This window comes from Pseudoliparis swirei, chromosome 21 (genome assembly GCF_029220125.1).
Source record: "Pseudoliparis swirei isolate HS2019 ecotype Mariana Trench chromosome 21, NWPU_hadal_v1, whole genome shotgun sequence".
NCBI classification, from domain to species: domain Eukaryota; kingdom Metazoa; phylum Chordata; class Actinopteri; order Perciformes; family Liparidae; genus Pseudoliparis; species Pseudoliparis swirei.
Window position 1 is genome coordinate 17,904,365 of NC_079408.1, and position 27,527 is coordinate 17,931,891.

The window sequence follows — 27,527 nt, forward strand, 5'->3', positions numbered from 1 at the left end:
GCCTGCGCGTGCTGCTGAAGTGTTTAAAGTATAATTGGAAACACCTGTGGTATGAACGATCCGGGTGTACTGTGTGGCTTTCACCGGCCTCCGGTTCGGTCCGCTGTCTCTTTATGGCCATAACGTGTCGCTGAATGTCTTTACACGTTACTTCCGACGTTGTAGAGCATGCTGTATATAGTATATATATTTAAATATGATGTCGCTCTGTCCGGCCACACAGAATAATGGCTTTACGCTGCACAGCACAGCAGCCTCTATGTATCCGAAGGAGACGAATCCTTCCACGGGGGGACGCGTGATTAACAGGGCGAATGCATGCCTTTTCTTTTTTGGGGGGTGGGGGCGTTAAAGCAAAGACATTAAAATACGTGCTTCTCAATGCATTTGATCTTAGCCGAATTGAAATGCACATCTTAATGACTATTACTGCTGACGTGCGTCATCTCTACGTGCTGGGCGTTTGTTGACTAATGAATTGCACATTGCACGACATTTTGTACCAAAAGGTTTGGGGTGACACAGCGTTATGCTGCTTAACGTTGCGACGCTCTGCACTGCAGATGCATTGTTACTGGGCAACTGCCAGACAGTGAAGGGAGCACCTCTTAAAGGGGCACTGCCCCTTTTGTGCCCTGATCATGAACAAAACATCCAGCCTGAAGAGCTTCTCCACCGTCACTCATATCGGCCCAGGACCTGTCACCACCTCCACATTTCAGGTTTCACAGCCCAGACGAGCCTAATTAAAAACAAAGGGCCCCAATGTACAGTTTATTGTGTTTGAGGGAGGAGCAGCTTCACAATCTGTGTGTGTGTACAGCGTGTGTGTACAGCGTTTGTGTCGGCATGTTAAGCTTTCTGATTTGGCTCAGCCACCTCATGTGAGCCGTTTGCAAATCCTTCAAAAGCAGTTCTGTCAAAGGGCTCGTAGGCTTGAAGAATGCCAGCCCCATGCGTGGTCATGGGCGTCCACTGGGTGTGGCATGTGATGCTCCGCTGAGTTTCGATTTGGTCTTAAGAATTGAGATCACTATGGAATGAAAGCCACAATTAAATAAAAGATTACTAGAAAGCTACTAGGACACGAGAGGAAGCGTACACATTCTCATCAGAAAGCTTTCAGGCCAATTATTTCCCATGCTTTGAATCATGTGATTTACCGTATGATTAAATATCTTCTGACAACGTTGACCAAATTATAATTAGTCCACAAAGCCTCGAGCGAGTTTGGACATTTTGGTGCTTGATGATATCTGATGCAGGATAGTTTTTTCACTGAACTTCCCTGTGTGTTAAATAATTGTAGGTGATTCACACAGCTGTGGCATAAACTACACGGGCACCACGGCTAGTTTCGTCTGCCAATTTCTCAGAAAGAATCCAGGAAACATGGCCGTAAAAACAATTACTGTCATACAGCATTGCTGAGTCACTGCAAAATGATGTGCTTTGGGCCCTGCTCTACTCCCATGTGGAAAGACGCGCTGCGTTTGGATCTTCCTCCTAACAAATACTTTGGAAGTATGTATTTCAGTGAGTGGACTAATTTTCATTTGACCCAAGACCATCAAAATAAAGATATTTGTATTTTGTAAAATCATCTCCCATTAATAATTTACGTATTCATGTCAGTAATAAGTGTTAATTAGGTAGAACGATTTGATAAGATTCCCTGTGTTGCTTCGATCTGACTTTCACGATGATGTCATAGCAGTAATGCATCTACCGGTCCTTTGGTGACAGGCCGCACATAAAGAATGAATTAAATATTTTATTTATTTATTATCACGGTCCGAAAAAAAATTTATTTCCAAAAATGACCGGATACATCCGTCAATGCATCTGTGTCTCCTGGACCTCTGAAGGAATCTCTCAACAATGAATGAACACATCGGAATGGAAAGTTTTCACTTTCACAATGAGTAACTCATCAAAAGCCATTGAGGCAAGTGGTGGTGCTCTCTGGAGATACTGGACCAGTGTCAAGCTGCTCATTTCGGCCAAGTGAAGCCCACAGAGAGTTCACATTAGTCTTTGGAGAGCTTCTCTGGAAAGAGGAAAGGCCCAACGAGGAGGCAGAAGAAGAGCGTACGACTTCCAAGAAGAAGAAAGAGTTAAAAGACGATATCGGGAGTCCTATTTCAAATACGTGTTTATCGCTACAGCTGATTCTCTCTGCTTAGTATGTGGCAGTCATTCAGCGCAATGGTGAGTTGTATTTTTTATTTACTTTATATTTGTTTTTATGCAGGTCGTCTTATTTTATTTCATAATATTTATCCCAACACCTTGAGGGCCGGTCCCTGAAAATATTGTCTGACACCAAACCGGTCCGGTTGTGGACCGCTGTGTTAAAGACAGGAAGAGGACTCAACATCCTTATGTTGTGAATTAGCATTATTTATAAATATATTTATAGCCATTCACTTCAGTTGCTCAAAGAGCCTTAATTGGAAATGGTCTAGTGCCCTTATTTAAAGGTATATTTTATCACATTTTAGAAGAGCTTCCCTGTTTTAATTGGTTATTTTATGGAGCAATAACTATCAGTGCAACAGAAATGCGTTTATCGTTCTCTAGTTTCACGGCACTTTCACAAAATCAGGTAAGCTACTCATTCAGTAAACACTGGCTTTTAATGTGAAAGCGTGACAGGAAGTGTGGATTTGTAATAACTTGATCAAAGATCCTCCTTCCTGTTGGCTTAAAATCTGGAACGCTTGGACAAGTAAAGGGTCCAATATTTAGGTGACTGGCAAAAATAATATTCCTTATCTATGATCACTTCTATTTCTCCCGTTGGCGTTAACTGACTCGGGACCTGCCGCTAGTCTCCTTAAGAAGCGCCGCATGAAATGACTCGAGCGCCCTGTGCTCTACTTAACCGCCTGGGCTCAGATTATTGGATAATTGGAAATAATTAGTTAATAATCATTTCTCTCAAAGTGTTTTCAGCAGAGCGAGTACGACACTACTGCATCCTAACGTGTCGTGGTATGTTGCCACATAACTGACATTGAGGTGTTCTGTCAACTTTTGAAAGAAACCTTTGGTCCACGTTGCCCAGGCCCGGTGCTGCCCAGTGTTCTCAGTAGTAGCGTCCAGTCGGCCCGCCTGTCCAGCACCTGTCTGTAGCCGAGCCGGATGAGTGACTAGTCAAAGGAAGTGGCTTCAAAACGAGGAAGTTATTTCTCAAACTACATTGCATCAGATGTTCAGGGGAAGTTTGCCTCTGAATCAATGGCCCAGTCAGAAGCAGTGGAGTGTCTATAGGTGAAAGGTCATCTGTGTGTCGCAGGTTGTTGCAGATGCAGTTGATCACTTTCACTGCCCGTTGAGATGTCTGTGTGCCCTTAGGAATGTTCTAATATGAGCACACTAACCTCTATTACTGGAGGCAACCCCACCTTCAATCAGGTGAAGAGGATTCTACCCCCTCTTCCTCCTTCCTTCACTCCCTCATTGAGGTCACAGAGGCAATCAGATAGCCCTCATGGGTCGACGGTACTGGGTAGTGAGGGCAGGAGACCCGCCCTGCACCGTCACCTCCACGAGCTGAGGCCATGCTAGCAAAACTCCCTTCACACTGGTTCTCATTTAATGAAGAAGAACTTGGATTCTACACTGATGGAAGGCAGATAAACTCTTGTCCCACAGAGCAAAATGTTTCTCCAACATGGCGTCATAAAACTGCATCGCTTTACTACAAGTGGACACCTTAAGTCAGCCAGTGGGGTGTTTCTATGAACGTCTACCATGCTTTGTCTCATTCATGCTTTCAGCTCTGTAAAACATCATTACATGCATCTGTTGGTGGGTTTGACAGCATTTTACAGAACATACCCTTTTTCCATAATGACATACTTTGTGTCTTGTGGTTTTTTTGACATGCATGTGCAGATTTGTTGGCTGTTTGTGATTCTTAAATTCATTCTTTAAATAACCTGGTGCTGTGGGTTTTGTTGAACAAAAGGATTTGAATTCTTAATGGGTTTTTTTTACATTCGGGTCTAGATATTACTTAGCTGTACCTTCTCTCAGCCCACTTAGTTCACCATGCACCAACTTAATACACGTGGAACCGCAATTCAGATTGAGAGCTGGCATTGCAGCTCACCGGAGAAGGTGTGGCGTGTTCACATGAATCTGAGGGAAGGAATGCTACGCTGCAAAGGCACACCAAGCCCAACATACCCAGCGTGTAGCCACCCCCCGGCCCTCTCTTCGTAAACCTGAAACTCTCACACGTCTGCAGTCCTTACCCATGACTCACGGTATTCCTCTCCTGGCATTCCAAACCTCACGTAGACTGAGGCGTGAGCTCCTGAAGGACCTCCTCTTCTCCCTGGGAACTGGACTAGTTGAGTTCTTCAAGATGAACTGGGAAGACCATTTCTTTGTGCATCCCGGGACATCGTCATGTTGAAACAGGAAGTGGACAAACACAGATTGTTAATACCAAGAATTGACACCGTATGATTTAATGCTGAAAGATTTCCCTTAACTAATGGGCCAAGACCAAACTGTGAACATTACTCCCCAGACAAAAGGACGGGGCTTTTGGCCTGGGAACGGAGTTAACCGTTGACTTGCGATAAAAATGAGTCTGTGTTGGAGAATCTGTTAAAATGGAAAATAAAATTAAAAATGTGATGGCTACACAAAACTTGGAGAAGTGACTTGTCACTAAAAATGGAATAACTAGTCCACCTTAAAGGTTATTCCACCTTAATTGAGCCTGGGCCCAATCATCAACTGGCAAATGGGACACTTTAGTCTTTAAGCGTTGTAGCATTTATTCACGACTGATTCGTACGTACAAACTGCACGGCTACGTTCACATCGCTTAACGCAGGGGTGTCACACTCATTCTCACCGAGGGCCACACCAGCATCATGCCTGCCCTCAAAGGGCCGGTTGTAACTGTAACACTGTATAAACTACTCAAATCTATTGTAAAATAACTCTCTTTGCATTTGATTATTGTTTATTTGAGTGTAGAAATATGGAACATCGGAACATTTCTCCAATATTATAACGTAAATCTATTTCATTTAAAACCTTCAAAATAAGAGCACAGGATATTTTGTCTTAAATTTCCTTCAGAAAAGGTGATCGTATGTCTTTCAAGTCGCCAGGGGCCACATGAAATGATGTGGCGGGCCGGATTTGGCTCGCGGGCCTTGTGTTTGACACCTGTGGCTTAACGTTTACTTCGCACACGCCCATTCTCTCTCTCTCTCTCTCTCGACAAGCAACCGTTAACATTCTGCCAGGCCGATGCGCAGCCGACAACCTCGCAGCTCAACTAATTGATGCGGTGGAGACCTACTGGTGAAAGTGGCCGCATGATTCCACAAGGATACACGCAACGTTGCGGTTGCTAACTCGTCCTGACGGATGAACCGGGGACTCGATGCCCGTTTGGCTCATGCTCTGTAGCTGGTGATGAAGGATGGATGAACCAGTTTGTGCGTCGGTTATCGTTGCAGCGAGCCACTCATTGTCAGTTAGGAGTTCACGATTGGTTAAGGAGGGTCTATCTGTCCGGAAAACAAGGATCATTAGCATCCCTATCCTTTCCATTTAGTGCCCATTTTTGTTTTCCATGGTAGCTACATAAGTCCTGGGGGAAGTACTAAAGGCGAATGGTCTTTTGGTTGTAGTTAATTTGTGGGAAGCGACACTATAGCACAGTGAGAAGTGCTTTTCTCTGCTCCTCAATTAAACTGTCTTGGTCTTTTCTGTATAGCAAATGTAAGTGCATGTGTTAAAGTTCTTGTAGGTTCAAATGGCATATGAATAGGGCTCCTCTGTTATCGTTAGTATGTTCTGGTCGTAGTTTGTATAGCATGTAGAGTTGTTAAGGCTGGATAAGTTAACTCTTGTCTTCTCTTCCTTTGGGTTCAGTAGATAGGACTTATTGTCTTCCTCTTCTAGGATGATCATTCTTCTGTCCTTTATTTTTTCAGATTCCTTTCTTTCCTCTTCGCCTGTATCTCTCATTCCGTCTCCTCAAGGCAAGTGTATGGTTCGCTTACGCTGCTCGCCATCTCTCACCCTCTGTCCTCTCGCCGGCCTGCTGCTGTACCGATCTACTTCATCCCTCTAGTGCCCCTCTCCGGCTCGCCAGTCCAACCACAATACGAACCTGCAAAGAAACCAGCAATGGGATGAACTCTGGTTCTAGCCCCAGATCAACTAGTCTTTACCCTCCTCCTATGAACCTCGCTATACTCTTCCATTGGTTTCCTGACCCTCAGTTGCTGCACTAATTGTAAGTTAGCCAGGCAGCTCCTGCAGCTCTCTAGCATATGGTATTGGTGATCGTCATCTCCCCAACCCCAGCCGTAACTTGAGATGAACCCTTTCCAGCGCATGCTGTAAATAGCCACGTTGACCTATTGACAGGTGACATTGTTAGCTTAGTCTATGGGCTGCAGTCATAGCTATAGTCTGAGCAGCTGATGCTTATACAGATATTTGCATATGGGGTACACTTTGGATCACGTGCCTCAGCTGCCTTGGTGGCGTTCAATACAGTTGGCATAAATCATTATGCCAACTGTCACGAGCACCAATCAAAACGAGTGACTGTCCGTTCACTTTTATCCAGAATCTTCTCCCACACTAAGCGCCACCCCTTTGCAGCTGCTAGCAATCTGATCCAATTCTCTTTTCACCGCCTGCTAGCGAGCATTATTTAGGTCAGCAGCACCCACTGCAGGTTCATGATAATCCCAAGATTGCCACCTTATTTTAGGAAAGCAGAGAAGTTCAAGTTCACACTGTGCGCACAAGGGCAAAAACCTAAAAATGGATCAGCTTGGTGTCTCGGGGGGGCACCAGCTTCCTGCTGGCCTAGTATCCGAGCCCGAGCTCTCCTCGGCCCCAGAGGACAAGTGGCACTGGAGATACCATCCACCTGTGGCTGCTCACTCGCCCTCCACCATACCTGCTACCTGCTTCTGGCTTTGTAGGCTTTGTGCATGTCTCACATCCTCGCTTAAGCATTAAGTAGGTTTTCTTTGATCGGTTTCGTTTCTTTATTTTCACAATAATTTTTTATTTTTGTTCTATGATTCTCATCAGCGTTCAAGGTTTACACTTGTGTGATCAAATGATACGCAATAAAAGTAGTGATTTAGGAAATGCATAGATTAGAGTAGATGATACCATGACATATAAATTATTGTTAGTCTTATGTAACCAATATACCCTTAAGTCACAGGCATCCAACCTTGTAAGTGAGGAATGATGGAACGGGATGCACCATGCAGACTTGAAGATATCTGACTTCAGGCAATCAATTCTTGGGATTTCAGAGTCAATACCTATATTTAGCTATATATCCCACTTTATGTCATTTGAGTTATAAGTGTTAGTCTTTTTTTCAGGCCACATACATGATCATTCATCTCCAGTTACTGTAGACAGCAGATTATATAAATCAGACATGGAAGGTCTCAGACTTAATTTGGCACATGAACAGTCTTACAAAGCAAAGTCGTTGACGGCTTTATCTGAACCAGTCATAAAGCCACTCATGAATTATAGTTTTCTCGGAGTATGAGCTGTTTGGGAATTTGTTTATCAGTTCAGAGCCAAAGGGACAACAATGCTGTTGGCAAGATGGAAAGTCTGTCCATGTGGCCTACTTTGAACAAGGAATTGTACTGTGGGGGCAGTCCAAGACAAAGCGGACCAGTCAGTTGGCCATCAGAGGAACAGTCTGTCTATGCATGGGAGGGGTCATGGGATCATGCTAACCAAACACGCAACATTGCAACATTGAAGTAGGAAAAACCTGGACCTTGCAGCAACTAGACGATACTAGTGGATCTGGAAGTGGGTTTTTAAGATTGTGTGCTGGGTAAAGGTTAAACTAGCTGGTCAGGCAGCTGATGTTCATGTCCTAATATAGCTGCCGATTCCCAGTCGTAATGCCTCGACGTCGGGTGATATGGGAGATCATTGGCGCTAAAAGGCATCATGTGAAAGGTTGTTTGGAACATCTTAGGAACTCGGTGGCCTCCAGGATGAGGTGCACCCGGCCATCGTTTATCATTTTGGGATAAAGAACATTACATAATCCTGAGGCAGTTAACCAAATGAGTGAAAGTCTTCTGAGTGAGTACTTTCTAGGTAAATGTGATGCACCGTCACCGTCCCTTTACCCGAAGGACACTTTAACTGGCCACTGGCACATACAAATTGGCAGTCAGAGCGAGAAAAAGAAATGTCTGAAATTTTATTTGAAAATACAGAAGCTCAAAGTAATCTGATCCTGGAGCGTTATGCAACAAGGGGGTACTTCAGGTCGGTAGCAGAATTCTAGACGAAATATGTTGAATTGACATCAGTAGGTTCATTTCACAGCAATATAATATAGATATTACAAAGACAAATGCAACTTTCTTAAACTCTACATTTTTTTACCGTGGCTTCGAATTGGAAATCAAGAATTATTTACTTCCACTGGTCTTGACTACTAAATTTTTTGATATTCTGAAATCCATAATTATAATACATGCTACATTGCCCTAACTTAAACTCTGGATTTAGGTAAAGGCAGTTTTTTTATCTTTCTGACCTTTGGCTTGTTTTTTGAGATTCCTTTCCTATCTTATCCCTGTTTGTTACTTCAGTTTCTAAACATGGTGTTGAAGGCCTTAACGGAGTAGCTTTTATTAATACAGTAAAGTGTCAGCAGTTACCGCCTATAACATTTTATAGTGGCATATTAGGCTTAAAGGTAGCAATTGAAAAAAAATTCATGTTACACACAACCACAAAATAAGACTAACAGCTCAGACTAGTTCATACCAATTACATGTTTCGGTTGTCTTGACACATCAAACAATATCACATCTCCATATTTATTTTAGCTGAGCATTTTACAAAAGAATCTTTTCAAACATAATGGTGACAAATGATTCAAGCAATAGAATAAACTCTAAAATGGCTATACTCGCCATAGTCACACGTGATGAGATCAGTGAGATTTAGTTTATTTTGCTGCTTCATCTGATCATTCAGATAATTTAAGTTGCCATACTGAGTGCTGCTTGATGGCAACTTTGTAGAGCATTTAAGAGCGGCATGCAAAAAGGAAGAGCCATTATATGAATCCTATATTTCCATGGTGCACTGCATGAATGCTTGGGCTGCAATATTAAGGCCTTGCTATATAATGTTAGAAGTGCATGTGAGTTTAGTGTCAGGGTACCACTGTGATTTATATGACCTCCTTTTTCCTCTTCGCTGTCGTTCTTCATACGATGCAGACAAGCGAGTGGTCCTGGGCTCTGACAAGCCCAGCGAAAGTGTTGCGACATCCCTCCACTTTCCTGCTCAACCTGGCTTGTTCACCGCCGGAAATTTCGGCAGTGAAGCCGGGCCGCCGGACGGACAACCGGAGTCCCCGATAAAGACGTCTCCTGTGTCGGAGCGAATAAAGGCCCTGGAGGCTCTAGCTGCCAAAAAAAAGGATCCTGATTTTAGAAGTGATGGAGGTTTCTCTCATTTCAGAGACCGCCACCATGAAAAATCTCCCATTGACTCCCCCAAATCTCCCATTGACTCTCCCAAATTGCCCTTTGCCGCCCCCAAATCTCCCTTTGACTCCTCCAAATCTCCCATTGACTCTCCCAAATCTCCATTTGACTCCAAATCTCCCATTGATGTCGCCAAATATCCCATTGACTCCCCCAAATCTCCCATTGACTCTCCCAAATTGCCCTTTGCCGCCCCCAAATCACCCATTGACTCCTCCAAATCTCCCTTTGACTCTCCCAAATATCCCTTTGACTCTCCCAAATATCCCTTTGACTCTCCCAAATATCCCTTTGACTCCTCCAAATCTCCCATTGATGTCGCCAAATATCCCATTGACTCTCCCAAATTGCCCTTTGCCGCCCCCAAATCTCCCTTTGACTCCTCCAAATCTCCCATTGACTCTCCCAAATCTCCATTTGACTCCAAATCTCCCATTGATGTCGCCAAATATCCCTTTGACTATCCCAAATTTCCCATTGCCGCCCCTAAATCTCCCTTTGACTCCTCCAAATCGCCAATTGACTCCCGCAAATCTCCCTTTGACGCCCCTAAATCTCTCTTTGACTCTCCTAAATCTCCCTTTGACTCCCCCATGTCTCAAACCGAAGCCCCCAAGTCTTTCACCAACACCCCCAAATCTCCCATTGACTCTCCCAAATCTTCCATTAACTCCCCCGAATCTTCCATTGACTCTCCCAAATCACCCATTGAATCCTCCATTGACGCCCCCAAATCTCACATTGGCTCCCCCATGTCTCTCACCGACGCCCCCACGTCTTTCACCAATGCCCCCAAATCTCCCATTGACTCCACCAAATCTCCCATTGACTCCACCAAATCTCCCATTGACTCACGCAAATCTCCCTTTGACTCCTCTAAATCACCCATTGACTCTCCCAAATCTCCCATTGACTCTCCCAAATTTCTCTTCGACTCCCCCAAATCTCCCATTGACTCTCTCAAATCCGCCATTGACTCTCCCAAATCTCCCATTGACTCTCCCAAATCGCCCATTGACAATCCTAAATTGCCCTTTGCCGCCCCCAAATCACCCATTGACTCCTCCAAATCTCCCTTTGACTCTCCCAAATATCCCTTTGACTCTCCCAAATATCCCTTTGACTCTCCCAAATCTCCATTTGACTCCCCCAAATCTCCCATTGCCTCTCTCAAATCCGCCATTGACTCTCCCATTGACTCTCCCAAATCGCCCATTGACAATCCCAAATCTCCCTTTGTCTCCTCCAAATCTCCCATTGATGTCGCCAAATATCCCTTTGACTCTCCCAAATCTCCATTTGACTCCAAATCTCCCATTGATGTCGCCAAATATCCCTTTGACTCTCCCAAATCTCCATTTGACTCCAAATCTCCCATTGATGTCGCCAAATCACCCTTTGATTATCCCATTGACTCCCCCAAATCTCCATTTGACTCCTCCAAATCTCCCATTGATGTCGCCAAATCTCCCATTGACTCTCCCAAATCTCCATTTGACTCCCCCAAATCTCCCTTTGAATCCTCTAAATCACCCATTGACTCTCCCATTAACTCTCCTAAATCTCTCTTCGACTCTCCCAAATCTCCCTTTGACTCCCCTATGTCTTTCACCAACGCCCCCAAGTCCTTAACCAATGCCTCCAAATCTCCCACTGAGAAAATGACACCAACTGTCCAAAAAAGAGAAGGTTCAGCTGATCAGGACTCACCAGAATCCCCCTTTGAAGTACTTGGAGATTTAAAACAAATGACTGAATTTGAAGAAACCGATGAGTGGATGAAGGCTCATTTACCTCCTGTGCCAGACTTTGATGCTGTCGATTCAATTAAAGACACCCTGACTTCTGACAATATCACATCAAAGGAGGAGAAGGGGACTGCCATAGTTATTCCTGATACTCCTGCTGCCTTCACTAGTGTCCCTGCTGCTTTCATGGATTCTCCTGCTCAGGCTACAAAACTGAAGGAGTTCATTGATGCACAGAAGCAGTCGAGTGTTGAGGAAGAGTCTGAGTTTGACCTCAGCTTTTTGCCAACAGCCTACATGTGGGATCAGCAAGAGAAATTGGGTGCCCAGGCTACATCAAATCCTGATTCAGTGCTTCCAGTTTCACCTGCACCTCCTACATGCGTTGACTCCCCATCTCCTCTTGTCTTTCCACCAGTTGGTACCGACGTTGAACACAATGTTTCAGATGACAAGAAGATCATGCGGCCCGGAGACCTGGAGCTCCTCGAGCCAAGCGAAGCTGACAGCTCAGAGTCAGATGACACCGTCATTGAAGATGCTGTCACCGTTCCTGCATCGGTTCTTCTTGCGTCTTCTGATCCAGCAGTTTCAAATGATTCTATTCTTGCTTCTGCAAATCCCAATCTATCCACTGAGGGAAATGAGCCTCCTCCACCAAAGTCTGAGAGGAAGCTAATGCAGGTTCCTACAATAAATGTTATTGAGACCGACGAGCCAAATTACAGTGACGAAGAAATGGAAATGGAGCTTGAATATCAGGATTATGAGGCTGTAAAACAACCTGCTAGAGCAACTCCAGAGCCAGATGACGGAAAAAATGAACAACCAAAAACACGCCCCTTAGAAATGGAATTCATGGAAGGCTACTCTCCTCCATCCTCACCTGTGGACTCTGATGCCGAGTACTCTCCTAAACACAACATACTCGCATCTTTACCTAAAACAGTAAATCAGGAATCATTATCAAAACCTGAGGCCCAATCCGATCAAACCCAATCTGAAAAATCACAGGACATCCCCAGTAAAGTAAAGAATGAACCTTCCGCTTTCAGAGTCACAAACAAAGAAGTGGACTTCCCAGACAATGATGACGAGTGGTCAGATGAAGCACAAGAGATCATGGTCAAACCTTGCAAGACTGGTCTTGCATTCATGGAAACCACTGCTTGTACCCAATCCAAGATGGATGAAAAGAGCAACACAGTTGCAAAGGATGTTTGCGTGGAGACTGCTTCTCGTTCTAACATGTGCTTCATGCAAGATGATGTCTACGACAGACAATCATTTGATTATGATTATGATGCATCCTGTCCCTTCGATGACATTAATGAAAAAGGGTTAAAGAATGCTAAGCAGCGGTTTCTCTCTGATCCTTCTCCAATCCTCATTGAACCACTGAATGCACAGTGTCAAAATCTGGCCGATCTCACTTCAGGAAATGATGACGATGCCTTCCCCAAGACAATTGGTCTAAGAGAATATCCCCAAGATCCATATTCCTCTTTCCAAAGCGAGACCAGAAGCGACATCAATGAGCAAGATTTAATTCAGAAAATAACCACTGATGTTGTTGCAGATAACATGGCAAATGGCAGCTTCCTCGCAGCACAGAAAACCACCTCAAAGACTCATCAGGACACGAAAGCAGGCCACCATGCACCTGACTCGACAAGCAACACAGAAAGCATTGCCCCAGGCAGCGTAATGTCTGAGCCTACAGATAGTTTTGTAGAGTTCATGCGAGTGTGCATGAAATCAAGGCAGGATGAAGAACCCGAGGACACGCACCAAGCTGTCTCTTGCAATAACACGTTGTGCAAAACCGGTATGCCTCCTTCTCAGTCTACTCCAACCATGGTGATGAATCTTGAACAAGAACGGCTTACTATCAACGCTCTCAAAGAGTTGGGGAGTAGTCAAGAGGATGAGGAAGAGGTGGAGCCTCTCCATTCAAGGGTTCCTGACCAGAGCAAAGCTAAACCCAGCGGGACATCTCCACAGCCGTCTTCCTTTGCAGCAGTTCCTAATCCTTCATTTTCCCAAAGCAACCGAGTGTCTGACGGCACGTATTCCAAAGAGGTAGACGCCATCGACGAATGGGTGGCTGAAGCCTATCATCTTGCTGAGCATGTCTTGACAGCAATACTAACCCACTTATCAGGTAACACTTCTTTCTTTTACATTACATTACATGTCATTTAGCAGACGCTTTTATCCAAAGCGACTTACAATAAGTGCATTTCAACCTAGAGTACAAACTAAGAACAACAAGAATACAGGAAGTAACATTTCCTCAACATAGTCGAAAAGTACCATAAGTAAGTGCTATCTAAGTGCCACTGAAATCCTAATCTGTGTTTTAATCCAGATATAGTCGGAAAAGTTTCAGTCTCCGACGGAGTATGAGACTTTCTGCTGTCCTGATGTCAGTGGGGCTCGTTCCACCACTGAGGAGCCAGGACAGCAAACAGTCTGGATTGTGATTAGCCGAGGTGCAGGAGTCACAAGTCGATTGGCTGTTGGTGACCATATCCCGGATGGGCCCGATCCGCGCCAGGACCAGTGTTTTGAAGCGGATGCGGCAGCCACGGTAACCAGTGGAGAGAGCGGAGGAGCGGAGTGGTGTGGCGGGAGGCTGAAGACCAGTCGAGCTGCTGCATTCTGGATGAGCTGGTAGACCAGCACCAGAGCCTGTAAGAAGGTTCTCCTGATGTTGTGCAGCATCTTATGGGCAGTAGGCCTGCTGACCTCATTCAGTCCCCTCAATAAGACCTATTTTCTCACTTGCACCTTGTGACGACCTGCTTGTTCAGCATTGTTTTTACATGTAGGAAGAGGCTTTATGGCAAATAGAAAACACCCATTTTGATATTGCAGAGTGAACATAGTTATACACTACTAAGAGCGTAAAGGCCTTAGAATGTGTTTATTTGAAACATACTATTTCAAAAGTTAATTTACCAGTTCACACTCTCCCACGGTGTCCCTTCGTAGGATTCATGATCTTGTACTTATTTAAACATGAAAAGGGAACTTATTGTGTGGAGAATTAAAAAAATGCTTTTTCTACTGGCAATATTTCAAACGGATCTTTTAGTTGAGCCAGTGTCAATAATATCATACCGGTTTGATATTATGCTATACACAGGACCGGTGTACCACATTGTGCTACGACTAAAGAAATGAACTGTTTATATGTCCCATGTCTTTAAAAAAAAAAATGAAAACCACTTACAGTTAACAACATTTAGCTTTGTTTGAGAATCCTGTTATTTTGTAGATTCAGTCAATCCTACAACCCATAGTCACGAGTGCAAATTATTGCATGATGCCATATGGGCAGACAAAATGCCAACAGGGAGGTGATTTAATAAGAATCACTTAGCTCACTGAGAGCCTCTAAATGATCTTTTGGGTTGACATGTTATGTACAATGGCATTTCAAAGTTATGATGATGATTAGCTCGTTACAGATATATATTTGTCTTGAAATTCATTGGGCTATTTGACAGTGTACTACAGCTGTAGAGACTGCAGTTGTCACACAGATTATAGTATCCACAGTGTAGTGTGCTATGGACACCAAGGCTGCATATGGTCCAGTGATCTGATCTCCCCCCCCCCCTGAACCCTCTCCTGCCCTCTGTCCTTTACAGCTTGGGGTGGGGGTGTAGAGATGGCGCCCAAGTGTTGCCTTGCAAGAACCTTGGAAGTCACGGGGTACAGTCAATCCCCAGTGTCAGGTTTCTGCCTTGATGCAAGTTTCCACAGCCCACCTAATGAAGACCATGGCAAATCAAATAATGCAAAATTACTTTCATATCTCTAATTATTTTGTGTCAAATCTCTCTCTGGTTTAGTCAAGATGCCATCTTTGGAAATTGGTCCAGCTGTACTTTTCCCACTGAAAATTGTTTTCTATTTGTCAGCTGATACAAACCAGCCTGTTTTAAAGAATCACAGCCGACAGTGATAGTTATTACTCTCCATTAGAAGTTGACCAGAGCAAGGGAAAAGTACTGCTGATTATTACTTTTCAGTTCCATTAGCCATTTCTGCAGTAACCTCCCCTTCTCTGCAAACCCGATCTCCATTCCACACACACATGCACAGAGGCTGGTATGCAGACCGTAATCCTGACGCATTCATGGGTACGTCTACATGTGTTGAATATTTTAGCACAAGTTGGCACACCAGTGAACTGAGTGCTGTTGCTCTGGGAACCAGGAAACGAAGGGAAAGTTTGCCGAAGAGGGATACGAGTTCAGCTTTATATTTAAGGATTCAGCCAGTAGGCTGGGTAGTGGAGTAGCCATAGGTCCTAAATCCTTGCTGGGTTACCTTAGCTTCCATCTTGGCTCTTCTGGGCCAGTCGACTCCGCTGCCCGTGGTGTTTGGACCGGCAGGTATTGCTTTGTGGGTCAGCCGTGGGCGGTGATCTTCTCAAGGTCCACTGCACTTTATCCAATCCCCTTGTTCTTTTTCCGATGTTGGTGAATGGTCATATGCCATAAGTTCTCCAGTAATAAACAAAGAATACATTATATGACAGCTACGAGCCGCACCATGTACATGCCGTCATCTTCATCGCTCTGTACTTGAACCAGCTTGTTAGCTGTGAAGATAATTGAGATGTTAATGGTTTAGTGTTGAAGAGAGAGCTCGGGTTCTGTAGAGGAGCCTGTGTTGAATCCTCTCCCTCCAGCCAACTTGAGCTATTTTAGTGCTCCTCTGCAGCACTGCTCCACAACTCTGGTTTTAAAGCGGAGGAGTTTGTTTCAGTTCCTGTGCCTGTCGTGTGGCATATGCGAGACAAGTTTTGCATTGCCTTTCAAGTTATTGGTCCCAATTCTATCCCGGCCATCCGTCAGTAAAATCCAGTGTTGGCAAACGTGATGCTCTAAATTTCTTCATGGGCTAGTTCTAATACCAGACTAGTTGTCAAGTAAAATTAGTTTCAATGCAACATTCCATTTGTGCTGCTAAGCTATCTGACCTGTACGGTCTGGTTTGTTCGGGTCATCTTGTTTTAGTTTGTCGATGGAAAAACTTCAGTCAGGATATGTATTGGGGTCACATCAAAAGTAGAGCAAGGCTTGAACAGGCTTAATGGCTTGTTACTTAAAATAGTCGTATTGCCATATATGCCATTGGAACAGTAATTAATCACATTGCTCATAATGTATCATGGCTACCAGTCACTGGTTTGGTTTTCCATCTCTAACTTTGCTCTGATAAGCCCACAGTGCACTACCTGCCAAGCACCGAACGGAAGGCAACCGCAGTAGGCAACAAGCTACTGCAATATTCAGCATGTGAGGAAAAGGGTTGTCTAAATAATTACTGTGTTTGTGTCTGACCCTTCTGCACTGCGCTCAGACAGCTGTTACCGCTGGTAAGGTTGCCGTAGACGTGTAAGGCCCATCCTGGAGTCCCACGGTTAGCTGTCAGTATTATTACCCTTTGCACCGTCATCACCTTTAGCTTCCAGCTGCCGCCTCAAAGATCTCCATGTTGAGATCCGTGTGCAGGCAATCCCGCCTCTTGTGTTTTGGGACCAAGCACACTTCCCTTTAAACCAAAGAGTGCTTGTGGTAATTGGCTACGGGTAAACCTTACCGTACCGATACCCAGCCATAGTAAAGGGACATCTTTCTCATGAGATGGTGGAGACCAAACCAGAGCTACTAGGAGAGTGAGTTGTTAGCCCCTGCATTCATCTTCTTTATTTCACTGGACAGTAACAGTAATATTTAAACAATGTGACAAAGGGTCGTGTGCTGTAGATCCACTACCAGTCCTGAATGTTGTGATTGGATAAGGCATGATTAAGTACGATATTATTGTGCCCAGTTGTCCTTTGAGACAAAGCAGCAGATGGCTTGGACTCCGATGACATGGACCGGCATGCCTCTGGATTTATTCACCACATCACTAGTGACAACAATGCCCTGCTGCCAAATAGTCTAACATTGGGTGTGGATTTGAATCATGAAAGAGACCTACAGCATGTGACACTTTACTAAAGCAGAACAGATGATGTCATGTAGGAAAAAGCAGGTCCAGTCTGCCAGTGGTCTCAATTGGTGCAGTGTGTTGAGCTGCATGAGCAACGTTTGGGCTTCTGGTGCAGGTTTTTAAAGTACAATAGAGTTAACATCCCTCTCAAAATTCTTGTTTAATTATCACTTGTCATGGCAGTGGACAGGTGCGTGTGCGTGGCTTTAAGAGCAGCACAGGGAAAGCAGGCCACTGCACCTCAGCTGCCACTGGGACCTCTGCAGATTTGAGTCGGGGCGAGAGACACACACACACACACACACACACACCCACAGAGAGAGAGAATGAACAAGGGCCGTCAAGCTCCGGCTGCCTCCAACACCATCGGCCCCGCACAGGCTGCCAACAGCATTCAAATAATAGTTTTTGTCTTTTTGTTAAATCAAATTATATGTATGTATGTATATTGTTTTCATTGAGGGACTCCAAAAAATCAATAGAACCATTAGAGGACTGAATGTAGACGAAAGATATAGGCACTCTACACATTATTCATTGAAGGTAGCTATCTAGCGTCAGCTTAGTTAACCACACCTTAACTTTAAAACTCTAATTAGCTGAGGCCTTGTATAAATAAATGTAACTTTCAAAATTAAGTTTTAAAAAGCGCTGCATTTCAAATGAACTGTTTGTGACATAGATTACTTTCAACTGGCTTGAAGACCTCTGGCTTGAAGACCTCTGGCTTGAAGACCTCTAGCTTGAAGACCACTAGCTTGACGGCCTCTAGCTTGAAGACCACTAGCTTGACGGCCTCTAGCTTGAAGACCACTAGCTTGACGGCCACTAGCTTGAAGACCTCTAGCTTGAAGGCCTCTGGCTTGAAGGCCTCTGGCTTGAAGACCTCTGGCTTGAAGACCTCTGGCTTGAAGGCCTCTAGCTTGCATGTGTTGTCAACAGAAATGGAATCATGGACCTCCAACCCTTTTTTGGACACTTAGCATTGGTCAGTTTGTGGTGTTTATTGGATTGCATTGTTGCAGGTGTGTTCTAATGTTCTGTTCACCCACATTTACATAGTATGTGAGGGCTCACTGGTTTTAAGCCCCCTTAATCAACATGAGTCTTTTGGAGAAAAAAATCTGTTTCTGCTTTTTACATTTCTTACTTTAATTGGCATCTTTGTCCTTTTGAGAAAGCAAACAATAATAGCTTGTTTATAGCTACTTCTGTGATGTGTGGGTGAATGTCCCACATAACGCGTGTTCCCATTAAACCAGCTGCAACACTGAAGCCTGAACCATCCCCGAGGCTCCAGCTCACGTGCCTTCTCCCCCACTTACAAATGGCTTTTTTAAATGCAACCGTTTTCCCCACGCAGAGGGAAGGCGTGGCAGTGTGAGAGCGCCGGCCCATTGCAGCATTACATAACTGCCTTGTATAGAGGCCATGCCTTCTGCATGCACGACTCCTCACAGGACATGCACACAAACATGGAGCGGGCATCCACGGCAATGCGCCTGAAGAAGATTTGTGTTTGCATACTCATGTTTTATGGGGAAACTTTCCTCCTGGCTCGGCTGACCACGAGGACAATACCATTATTGTCCAATTAAAGCAACAAGTTTAATATTTTTTACTAGTATACAATTCATCAAATCCTCAGTCGACCAGACTTTTCTTTTGAAAACGTTTTATATAAAGAGCTGCATAAAACAAACCATTTAGATTTCATCCAGAAAAATCTGTATGCAAAAAAATATAAGGTAATAACCGGTTATTTTTTCAGACAAGCCATTCATTTTCATCTTTGTCTTCCTCTTTGCAGTTAAGGATCTGATCCACTGGCGGGACCCCAAGAAGTCAGGCTTGGTGTTCGGGCTGTCCATGCTGCTGCTGCTGTCGCTGGCCGCCTTCAGCTTCATCAGCGTGGCCTCCTACCTCCTGCTGGCGCTGCTCTGTGTCACCATCACCTTCCGCATCTACAAGTCCGTCGTGCAGGCAGTGCAGAAGTCCAGCGACGGCCACCCCTTCAAGTAAGACCCAGTCCTCCTAGAATGTCGATGCGACTTTACCTTTTTCTTCCTTGTTGTCTGGGAGATTTGATTGACCTGAGTTTTAAATATAGTTTTTAGTTTGATGCTCAAATTGGCAAAGTATCGCGTTTTCTCTCAGAAAATCGAGTCATATTCAATTTAAGTGTTTTTCTCGTTTCTGTCTCCTTTTGAATTTCACCCAGTTGGTGGTAACTTAACAGCAACCTGAAAGAGCTTGAAAGAGGGTTTTTTATTCCTCTGTGGCCAGAGCTACATCTGATTGAATGTCAACAGTATCAACAGCTCATTGAAACAAGATCAGATTAGAAAACTAGGAGGCCTTTTACTAAATATTTTTTCTTTCAAAGCTATTATAGAAGGGTTTCAGGGCCCACTGGTGTCACGCCAGTGGTCTTAATCAACAACCTCCAAAACATCGGCTACATCCACACGACATTTAAAACGCCTGAAAACGAACGTCACATGACTGTCACATGACTATCACATGACTGTCATATTTCTTGGTTACAAAGTTACATGACTTGGTTACAAAGCTGACAAGTTTACTTTAAAATGAACAAGTTTGACTAGATTATGAGTCAATAAGTACGGTTGGCACGGGTGTCACACCGTTCCGTTGTCTGTTCTCACCCTCGGGAGGCTGAAGTCTGTCGCACAGGAGAGTATTCATGCTTTTGTTCCTTTTACAGTAAACTTCACAATAGTTGTAGAAAACAAAGCGTGAATAGGTTTTGTGTCCATCGCCTCCTCAAAGTCTCAAACCTTGAGTTCAGATGTCTGTTCCGTAGGGCTGAGGACGCCACTGGACACGTATGAATCCAGAACATCCATATCCATGTTGAAACAAGTCACTGGTAGACCTGGCTTTGTTTTCATCCTAAAGAGTCATGTGATCGGGGCGTGACCATCAAGAAAGGACACACCGAGCCAAACAAGTCGTGTCCGCGCCATCGTTTCCAAGCGTACGCGTTGGACCGGAAGTTTTCAAACTGACCTGTTGTGAACGCTCGGTGTGAACGTAGCTAAATAGGCTATGTGTTTTAAAGAGTGAAAGTAGTTGGATGTTGCCCTATTCTCTTTTAAACCACAAAGAAACCAATGAAAGCCTCTCATTGGTCCCCTCGTTAAAGCTGCTCCCCAGAGGCGAGCTCTGTGTTTTCCTGCAGCACTCTGGGCCCACCACTCACTTAGCCTCATTCTGCACCCTCCTCCTCCCTCTCTGCAGAACCCTGATAGATAAGGATGTCAGCATCCCCCCGGAGACCTTCCGCAAGCACGTGGACTCCAGTCTGACCCACATCAACCGAGCCCTGAAGCAGATGAGCCGCCTCTTCCTGGTGGAGGACCTCGTGGACTCCCTGAAGGTGAGCAGCTCCGACCTTCAGTCGCAGGCCACCGTCCTCCTGGCTTCTGCTCGTTGAATCTGCTCCTAATGGAAACCTTGAAGAATAGTCATTACTATTACTAGTAATGATAACTCCTCTCCTGGGGGAATCGGTCCAAGTGTAGTCCCAATCTGACCCGTACCGTTGTACTTGTGTTGGTGGATGAGTTGTTTGGATAGAACTCAAATAGGTGTGAAGAATCAAAACGAAGTCTGGACAGAAATCATTTCTATTTTGGACATTTTTCTGATCGAATTGTGAAATATTGTATATTTTAACACCGTCGTGGATTTTAACACATTCAGAGAACAAAAAGGACAATATTTAATGAAGTATGAACTATAGAGACGCATAACATTGAAATACCAAAGTTAAGACAAGTCCTGCCAAAGTGTACTTCAGTTTAGAATTTAATTAAATGTACACAGAAGTAGGGCTGCAACTAACGATTATTTTGATAATCGATTAATCGGTTGATTATTTTATCGATTAATCAATTAATAGGATAAAAAAACAAAAACTTTAATTTTCAACCCTTTATTCAAAACAGGGTCCGTACGGTCATGGAAAACCTGAAAAAGTCATGGAATTTTTAAATGGCTATTTCCAGGCCTAGAAAAGTAATTGAAAAAAATAAAATCCCAAAATATTTGGAAAAGTAATGCAAATTTGTTTTATTCAAATGTTAATTTACACGGTATATATACGGTATGCTTTGGAATTCTCATTGTTATTTTAAATACTACATCTTCTCACTTTGTCACGTATAGACATTCACAAAATGTGATGAACCTGTTCACCATGGTGATGAACCTGGTCAGCATGTGGATGAACCTGTCCACTGGTCACCATGGTGATGAACCTGTCCACTGGTCACCATGGTGATGAACCTGTTCACTGGTCAGCATGTGATGAACCTGTTCACTGGTCAGCATGGTGATGAACCTGTTCACTGGTCAGCATGTGATGAACCTGTTCACTGGTCACCATGTGATGAACCTGTTCACTGGTCAGCATGTGATGAACCTGTTCACTGGTCACCATGGTGATGAACCTGTTCACTGGTCACCATGGTGATGAACCTGTTCACTGGTCAGCATGGTGATGAACCTGTTCACTGGTCAGCATGTGGATGAACCTGTTCACTGGTCACCATGGTGATGAACCTGTTCACTGGTCAGCATGGTGATGAACCTGTTCACTGGTCATGTGGATGAACCTGTTCACTGGTCACCATGGTGATGAACCTGTTCACTGGTCACCATGGTGATGAACCTGTTCACTGGTCACCATGGTGATGAACCTGTTCACTGGTCACCATGGTGATGAACCTGTTCACTGGTCAGCATGTGGATGAACCTGTTCACTGGTCACCATGGTGATGAACCTGTTCACTGGTCACCATGGTGATGAACCTGTTCACTGGTCAGCATGGTGATGAACCCTGTTCACTGGTCACCATGGTGATGAACCTGTTCACTGGTCACCATGGTGATGAACCTGTTCACTGGTCAGCATGTGATGAACCTGTTCACTGGTCAGCATGTGATGAACCTGTTCACTGGTCACCATGGTGATGAACCTGTCCACTGGTCACCATGGTGATGAACCTGTTCACTGGTCAGCATGTGATGAACCTGTTCACTGGTCAGCATGTGATGAACCTGTTCACTGGTCACCATGGTGATGAACCTGTTCACTGGTCAGCATGTGATGAACCTGTTCACTGGTCAGCATGTGATGAACCTGTTCACTGGTCACCATGGTGATGAACCTGTTCACTGGTCACCATGGTGATGAACCTGTTCACTGGTCAGCATGTGATGAACCTGTTCACTGGTCACCATGGTGATGAACCTGTTCATTGGTCACCATGTGATGAACCTGTTCACTGGTCACCATGGTGATGAACCCTGTTCACTGGTCACCATGGTGATGAACCTGTCCACTGGTCAGCATGTGATGAACCTGTTCACTGGTCACCATGGTGATGAACCTGTCCACTGGTCACCATGGTGATGAACCTGTTCACTGGTCAGCATGTGATGAACCTGTTCACTGGTCACCATGGTGATGAACCTGTTCACTGATCACCATGTGGATGAACCTGTTCACTGGTCACCATGGTGATGAACCTGTTCACTGGTCAGCATGTGATGAACCTGTTCACTGGTCACCATGGTGATGAACCTGTTCACTGGTCAGCATGTGATGAACCTGTTCACTGGTCACCATGGTGATGAACCTGTTCACTGGTCAGCATGTGATGAACCTGTTCACTGGTCACCATGGTGATGAACCTGTCCACTGGTCACCATGGTGATGAACCTGTCCACTGGTCACCATGTGGATGAACCTGTTCACTGGTCACCATGGTGATGAACCTGTTCACTGGTCAGCATGTGATGAACCTGTTCACTGGTCACCATGGTGATGAACCTGTTCACTGGTCAGCATGTAATGAACCTGTTCACTGGTCACCATGGTGATGAACCTGTTCACTGGTCATGGTGATGAACCTGTTCACTGGTCATGGTGATGAACCTGTTCACTGGTCATGGTGATTCAAGATTCAAGATGTTTTATTTGTCACATACACACACAGGGTGTGCAGTGAAATGAAAGTGGCAATGCTCAGCAGGAATGTGCAAGGGCAACAAGTACACACTATTTACAAATAAAAAACAACACAATATTTACAGTAAGTGTGTGTGTGTGTGTGTGTGTGTGTGTGTGTGTGCCTAAGAGGGCAGTTGTGTGGGTCTATGTGGGGTCCTGGTGAGGTCGGAGTTCACAATCCTGATGGCCTGAGGAAAGAAACTCCGTCTCAGTCTCTCTGTTCTTGCAGCGTGACTACGGAGGCGCCTGCCTGACCGCAGCAGCTGAAACAGTCTGTTGTTGGGGTGGTGAGGATCCTTCATGATCCTGCCGGCTCTGGTTCTGCACCTCCTGGTGTACAAGTCCTGCAGGGTGGGAGTGTAGTTCCAATAGTGCGCTCAGCCGAACGCACTACTCTCTGCAGAGCCTTCCTGTCCTGAGCGGAGCAGTTGCCAAACCAGGCTGTGATGCTTCCTGTCAGGACGCCTCTACAGCTCCAGAGTAGAAGGACTGAAGGATCCTCTGGGAAACTTTAAATTTCCTCAGCTGCCTGAGGTGGTAGAGGCGCTGCCTTGCCTTTCTCACCAGAGTGTCTGTGTTTGTTGACCATGTCAGATCCTCGGTGATGTGGACTCCCAGGTATTTATACCGCTCACCCTCTCCACAGTAGTCCCGTTAATCCCCAGTGGTGAGTACGTCCTCTGTTGTTGTGCCCTCCTAAAGTCCACAATCAGCTCCTTAGTTTTGGTGACATTCATGATGAGGCTGTTGTCCTGGCACCAGAGTGACAGATCAGCAACTTCCTCCAGGTAGGCCTTCTCGCGTTGTCGGAGATCAGGCCCACCACCACTGTGTCATCCGCAAACTTGATGATGGTGTTGAGCTGAACCTGGCCACACAGTCATGTGTGTACAGGGAGTACAGTAGGGGCTGAGGACGCAACCCTGGGGATCCTGTGTTCAGGGTGAGGGATTTGGAGGTGTGTCTGCCCACCCTGACCACCTGTGGCCTGGCGGTGAGGAAGTCCAGGATCCAAGCACACAGGGGTGTTCAGTCCCAGCTCAGTCAGCTTGCCGGCCAGTCTGAGGGGACTATGGTGTTGAAAGCTGAACTATAATCAATGAACAGCAGTCTCACATAGCCCCCTCTGGCTCACCAGATGAGAGAGTGTGGTGTGCAGTACCTGGGAGACAGCATCATCCGTGGATCTGTTTGGGCGATAAGCAAACTGCAGCGGGTCCATGGAGGAAGGGAGGAAGGCGCAGATGTAGTCCTTTATCAGCCTCTCAGCATTTCATGACCACCGAGGTGAGGGCCACCGGTCGGTAGTCATTCATACATGCTGGAGAAGCATTCTTGGGCACAGGGACAATAGTGGATCTCTTGAAGCAGGCGGGACCACGGACTCAGCCAGGGAGAGGTTGAATATTGTGGTGAACACTGGAGCTAGCTGGTTAGCACAGGTCTTCAGTACTCGCCCAGATATGCCATCTGGACCTGCAGCTTTCCTGGTGTTCACCCTCAACAGAGCCCTCCTCACACTGTGCTCGGTCACAGAGAGTGTGTGTTCATCCCCAGCGGTAGAACTCACCTCGGCTACGCTTAACGGTGTTGTTGTTAGCGGCGAGCTAGCGCTGTTGTTGCTAGCCTCAAACCGTGCATAAAATGAGTTCAGGTCGTCCGCTAGGGATGCGCGGCACTCACCATTGCGCGGGTCTGCTCTGGTAGTTTGTGATAGTCCGTAGCCCCTGCCATAGGCGCCTGGTGTCGCGCTGCTCCATCTGTGATTCCACTCTGTCTCGGTACCTTCTTTGGCGTCCTTCACCGCCTCCTCAGTCCATAGACCGCTGCCTTGTACTCGTCCATGTTGCCGGATACAAGACCGGAGTTATAGGCAGCAGCACGGGCGTTCACAGCTTCACGGATGGATCTATCAACCCACGGCTTTTGATTAGGAAAGACCCTAACTTTTACCGTGGGGACGATGGTGTCCGCTAGCGTTGCTATGAGGCTCATTGCTACTCCAATCTCGCTGACGTCACTGGAACTGGATTGGATCATGTCCCAGTCAACGATACTCAGAGCGTCCTGTAGCTCAGCCTCTGATTGGTCAGACCACCGCATTACGTTCCTCGTCACTACCGCTTCCGCGATCCTTTGTTTATACTCCGGAAGCAGAAAAATGGCGGCATGGTCTGATTTCCCTAACGGAGGGAGAGAGACAGCCTTATAGCCTCTCTTGAATGGCGTATAGCAGTGGTCCAACGTTCTTTCCCCTCTGGTAGCACACGTAATGTGCTGGTGAAAGTTCGGCATGACTTTTTTTAGGTTTGCCTTGTTAAAGTCCCCAGCCACCACCACAGCCGCGGGATACTTGTTCTGATGCCGACATAACACATCATGTAGGTCCGATAGTGCTACGCCGGTGTCCGCTTGTGGTGGAATGTAGACGGCTGTGGTGATGACCGAGCTGAACTCCCGGGAAGGTAGAATGGACGGCATGAGATCGTCAGATGTTCCAGGTTCGCGAGCAGGAACGAGAAAGAGTCTTAATGTTCTTGGGGTCGCACCACATGTTGTTTGTCATGAAGCAGACCCTCCACCCTTAGATTTACCAGACTCTTCCGCTCTGTCTGCACGGAAAACAGAGAAGGACTCGGTTGGACATATGACTCGATCCGCACCAGCGGGTCAGCCAAGTTTCCGTCAGACAAAGATGTTACAGTCCCGCATGTCCCGTTGGAATCTGATCCTTGCCCTAAAATCATCCATCTTATTTTCCAGAGACTGGACGTTAGCAAGAAGGATGCTGGGCAGAGGTGGACGGTGGGCTTGAACTCTCAGTCTGTTCCGACCCGCCCGCTTCCCTCGATGTTTTCGCTGCTCCCGTAGTAGCGGCTCCACTGCTGTTGTTGTGGTTCGCCAGTCGATCTCTGCCGCCACGCTGGATCGATGGAAAAAGTGGACAAAAACCCTTGTTTTGCGCAAAAGTTTATGTCCAAAAGTGTGCTGCGGTCGTATGTTGTTAGTGCCGATGTGTTTGTGGCAAAGAAAATATTAAAAATAAACACAAAAACTAAAAGAGCGCACAATCTCCGCGGAGCTGCCGCGACGGCGACTGGACACTGGTCACCATGGTGATGAACCTGTCCACTGGTCTCCATGGTGATGAACCTGTTCACTGGTCACCATGGTGATGAACCTGTCCACTGGTCACCATGGTGATGAACCTGTTCACTGGTCACCATGGTGATGAACCGTCACAAACAGACTGACAGCTGTCCTCTCCTGAGCAGTGGTCCCCATGTGGCTCCGCCCCCTGAACAATATCAGAGACGCGTTCAGATGTATTATTGTGTTCACCTGGCCCGCTGCCGTTGAGATTACAGTGAGACGCGGAGAAAATGTGAAGTGGTGCTCTTCACAATAAAACATCTTTGATGGGCGTGTCGCGTCCAGCTCAGCCAGTCCACCCATCAGGCTGGAACACCCACTGAAAGCTGCTTTTGTTTCACTTCTATAAACTCGTAGGACTGATAAAGGTAAAGAACACTGGATACCAGGACAGAACTGCACACTTCATTTGTAAATGGAGAATAAATGTCGCTTAAGATCATAGGAACCATCCATCAGTCAAGCAGCAATAACACCGAGTCCACAGACAGCTGAGGAATCCTGAGAAGATCTGCCCACTGGGGGAGCGCCCCAAAGAACACGAGAATATAAGAATAAATAAGTTCCATCACAAACGCACGCAAACTAGCTGGCACCAAAGTTTCCTGTTTAAATTAGCTTCCTTGGATCAGAGAGTATGCTTTCTGCCACCGTGTTAGCCTTTGTGCTAATGAGACTGTGTTAGCCTTTGTGCTAATGAGACTGTGTTAGCCTTTGTGCTAATGAGACTGTGTTAGCCTTTGTGCTAATGAGACTGTGTTAGCCTTTGTGCTAATGAGACTGTGTTAGCCTTTGTGCTAATGAGGCCGTGTTAGCCTTTGTGCTAATGAGACTGTGTTAGCCTTTGTGCTAATGAGACTGTGTTAGCCTTTGTGCTAATGAGACTGTGTTAGCCTTTGTGCTAATGAGGCCGTGTTAGCCTTTGTGCTAATGAGGCTGTGTTAGCCTTTGTGCTAATGAGACTGTGTTAGCCTTTGTGCTAATGAGACTGTGTTAGCCTTT

The 27,527-nt window shown here is 45.6% G+C and overlaps 1 protein-coding gene across 3 annotated transcripts in view; it reads left to right on the plus strand.

Moving 5' to 3' along the window:
- rtn3 (reticulon 3) overlaps positions 1-27,527 on the plus strand; it is a 31,575-nt gene that overhangs the window by 529 nt on the left and 3,519 nt on the right. Inside the window, exons 2-5 of one of the 3 annotated variants that reach the window (XM_056442525.1) lie at positions 5,976-6,023; positions 9,291-13,472; positions 19,140-19,347; positions 20,594-20,732. In XM_056442525.1, coding sequence (XP_056298500.1) covers positions 5,976-6,023; positions 9,291-13,472; positions 19,140-19,347; positions 20,594-20,732 — 4,577 coding nt within the window. The remainder of the gene's footprint in view (positions 1-5,975; positions 6,024-9,290; positions 13,473-19,139; positions 19,348-20,593; positions 20,733-27,527) is intronic. The other 2 variants (XM_056442526.1, XM_056442527.1) reach the window with 2 other exon arrangements.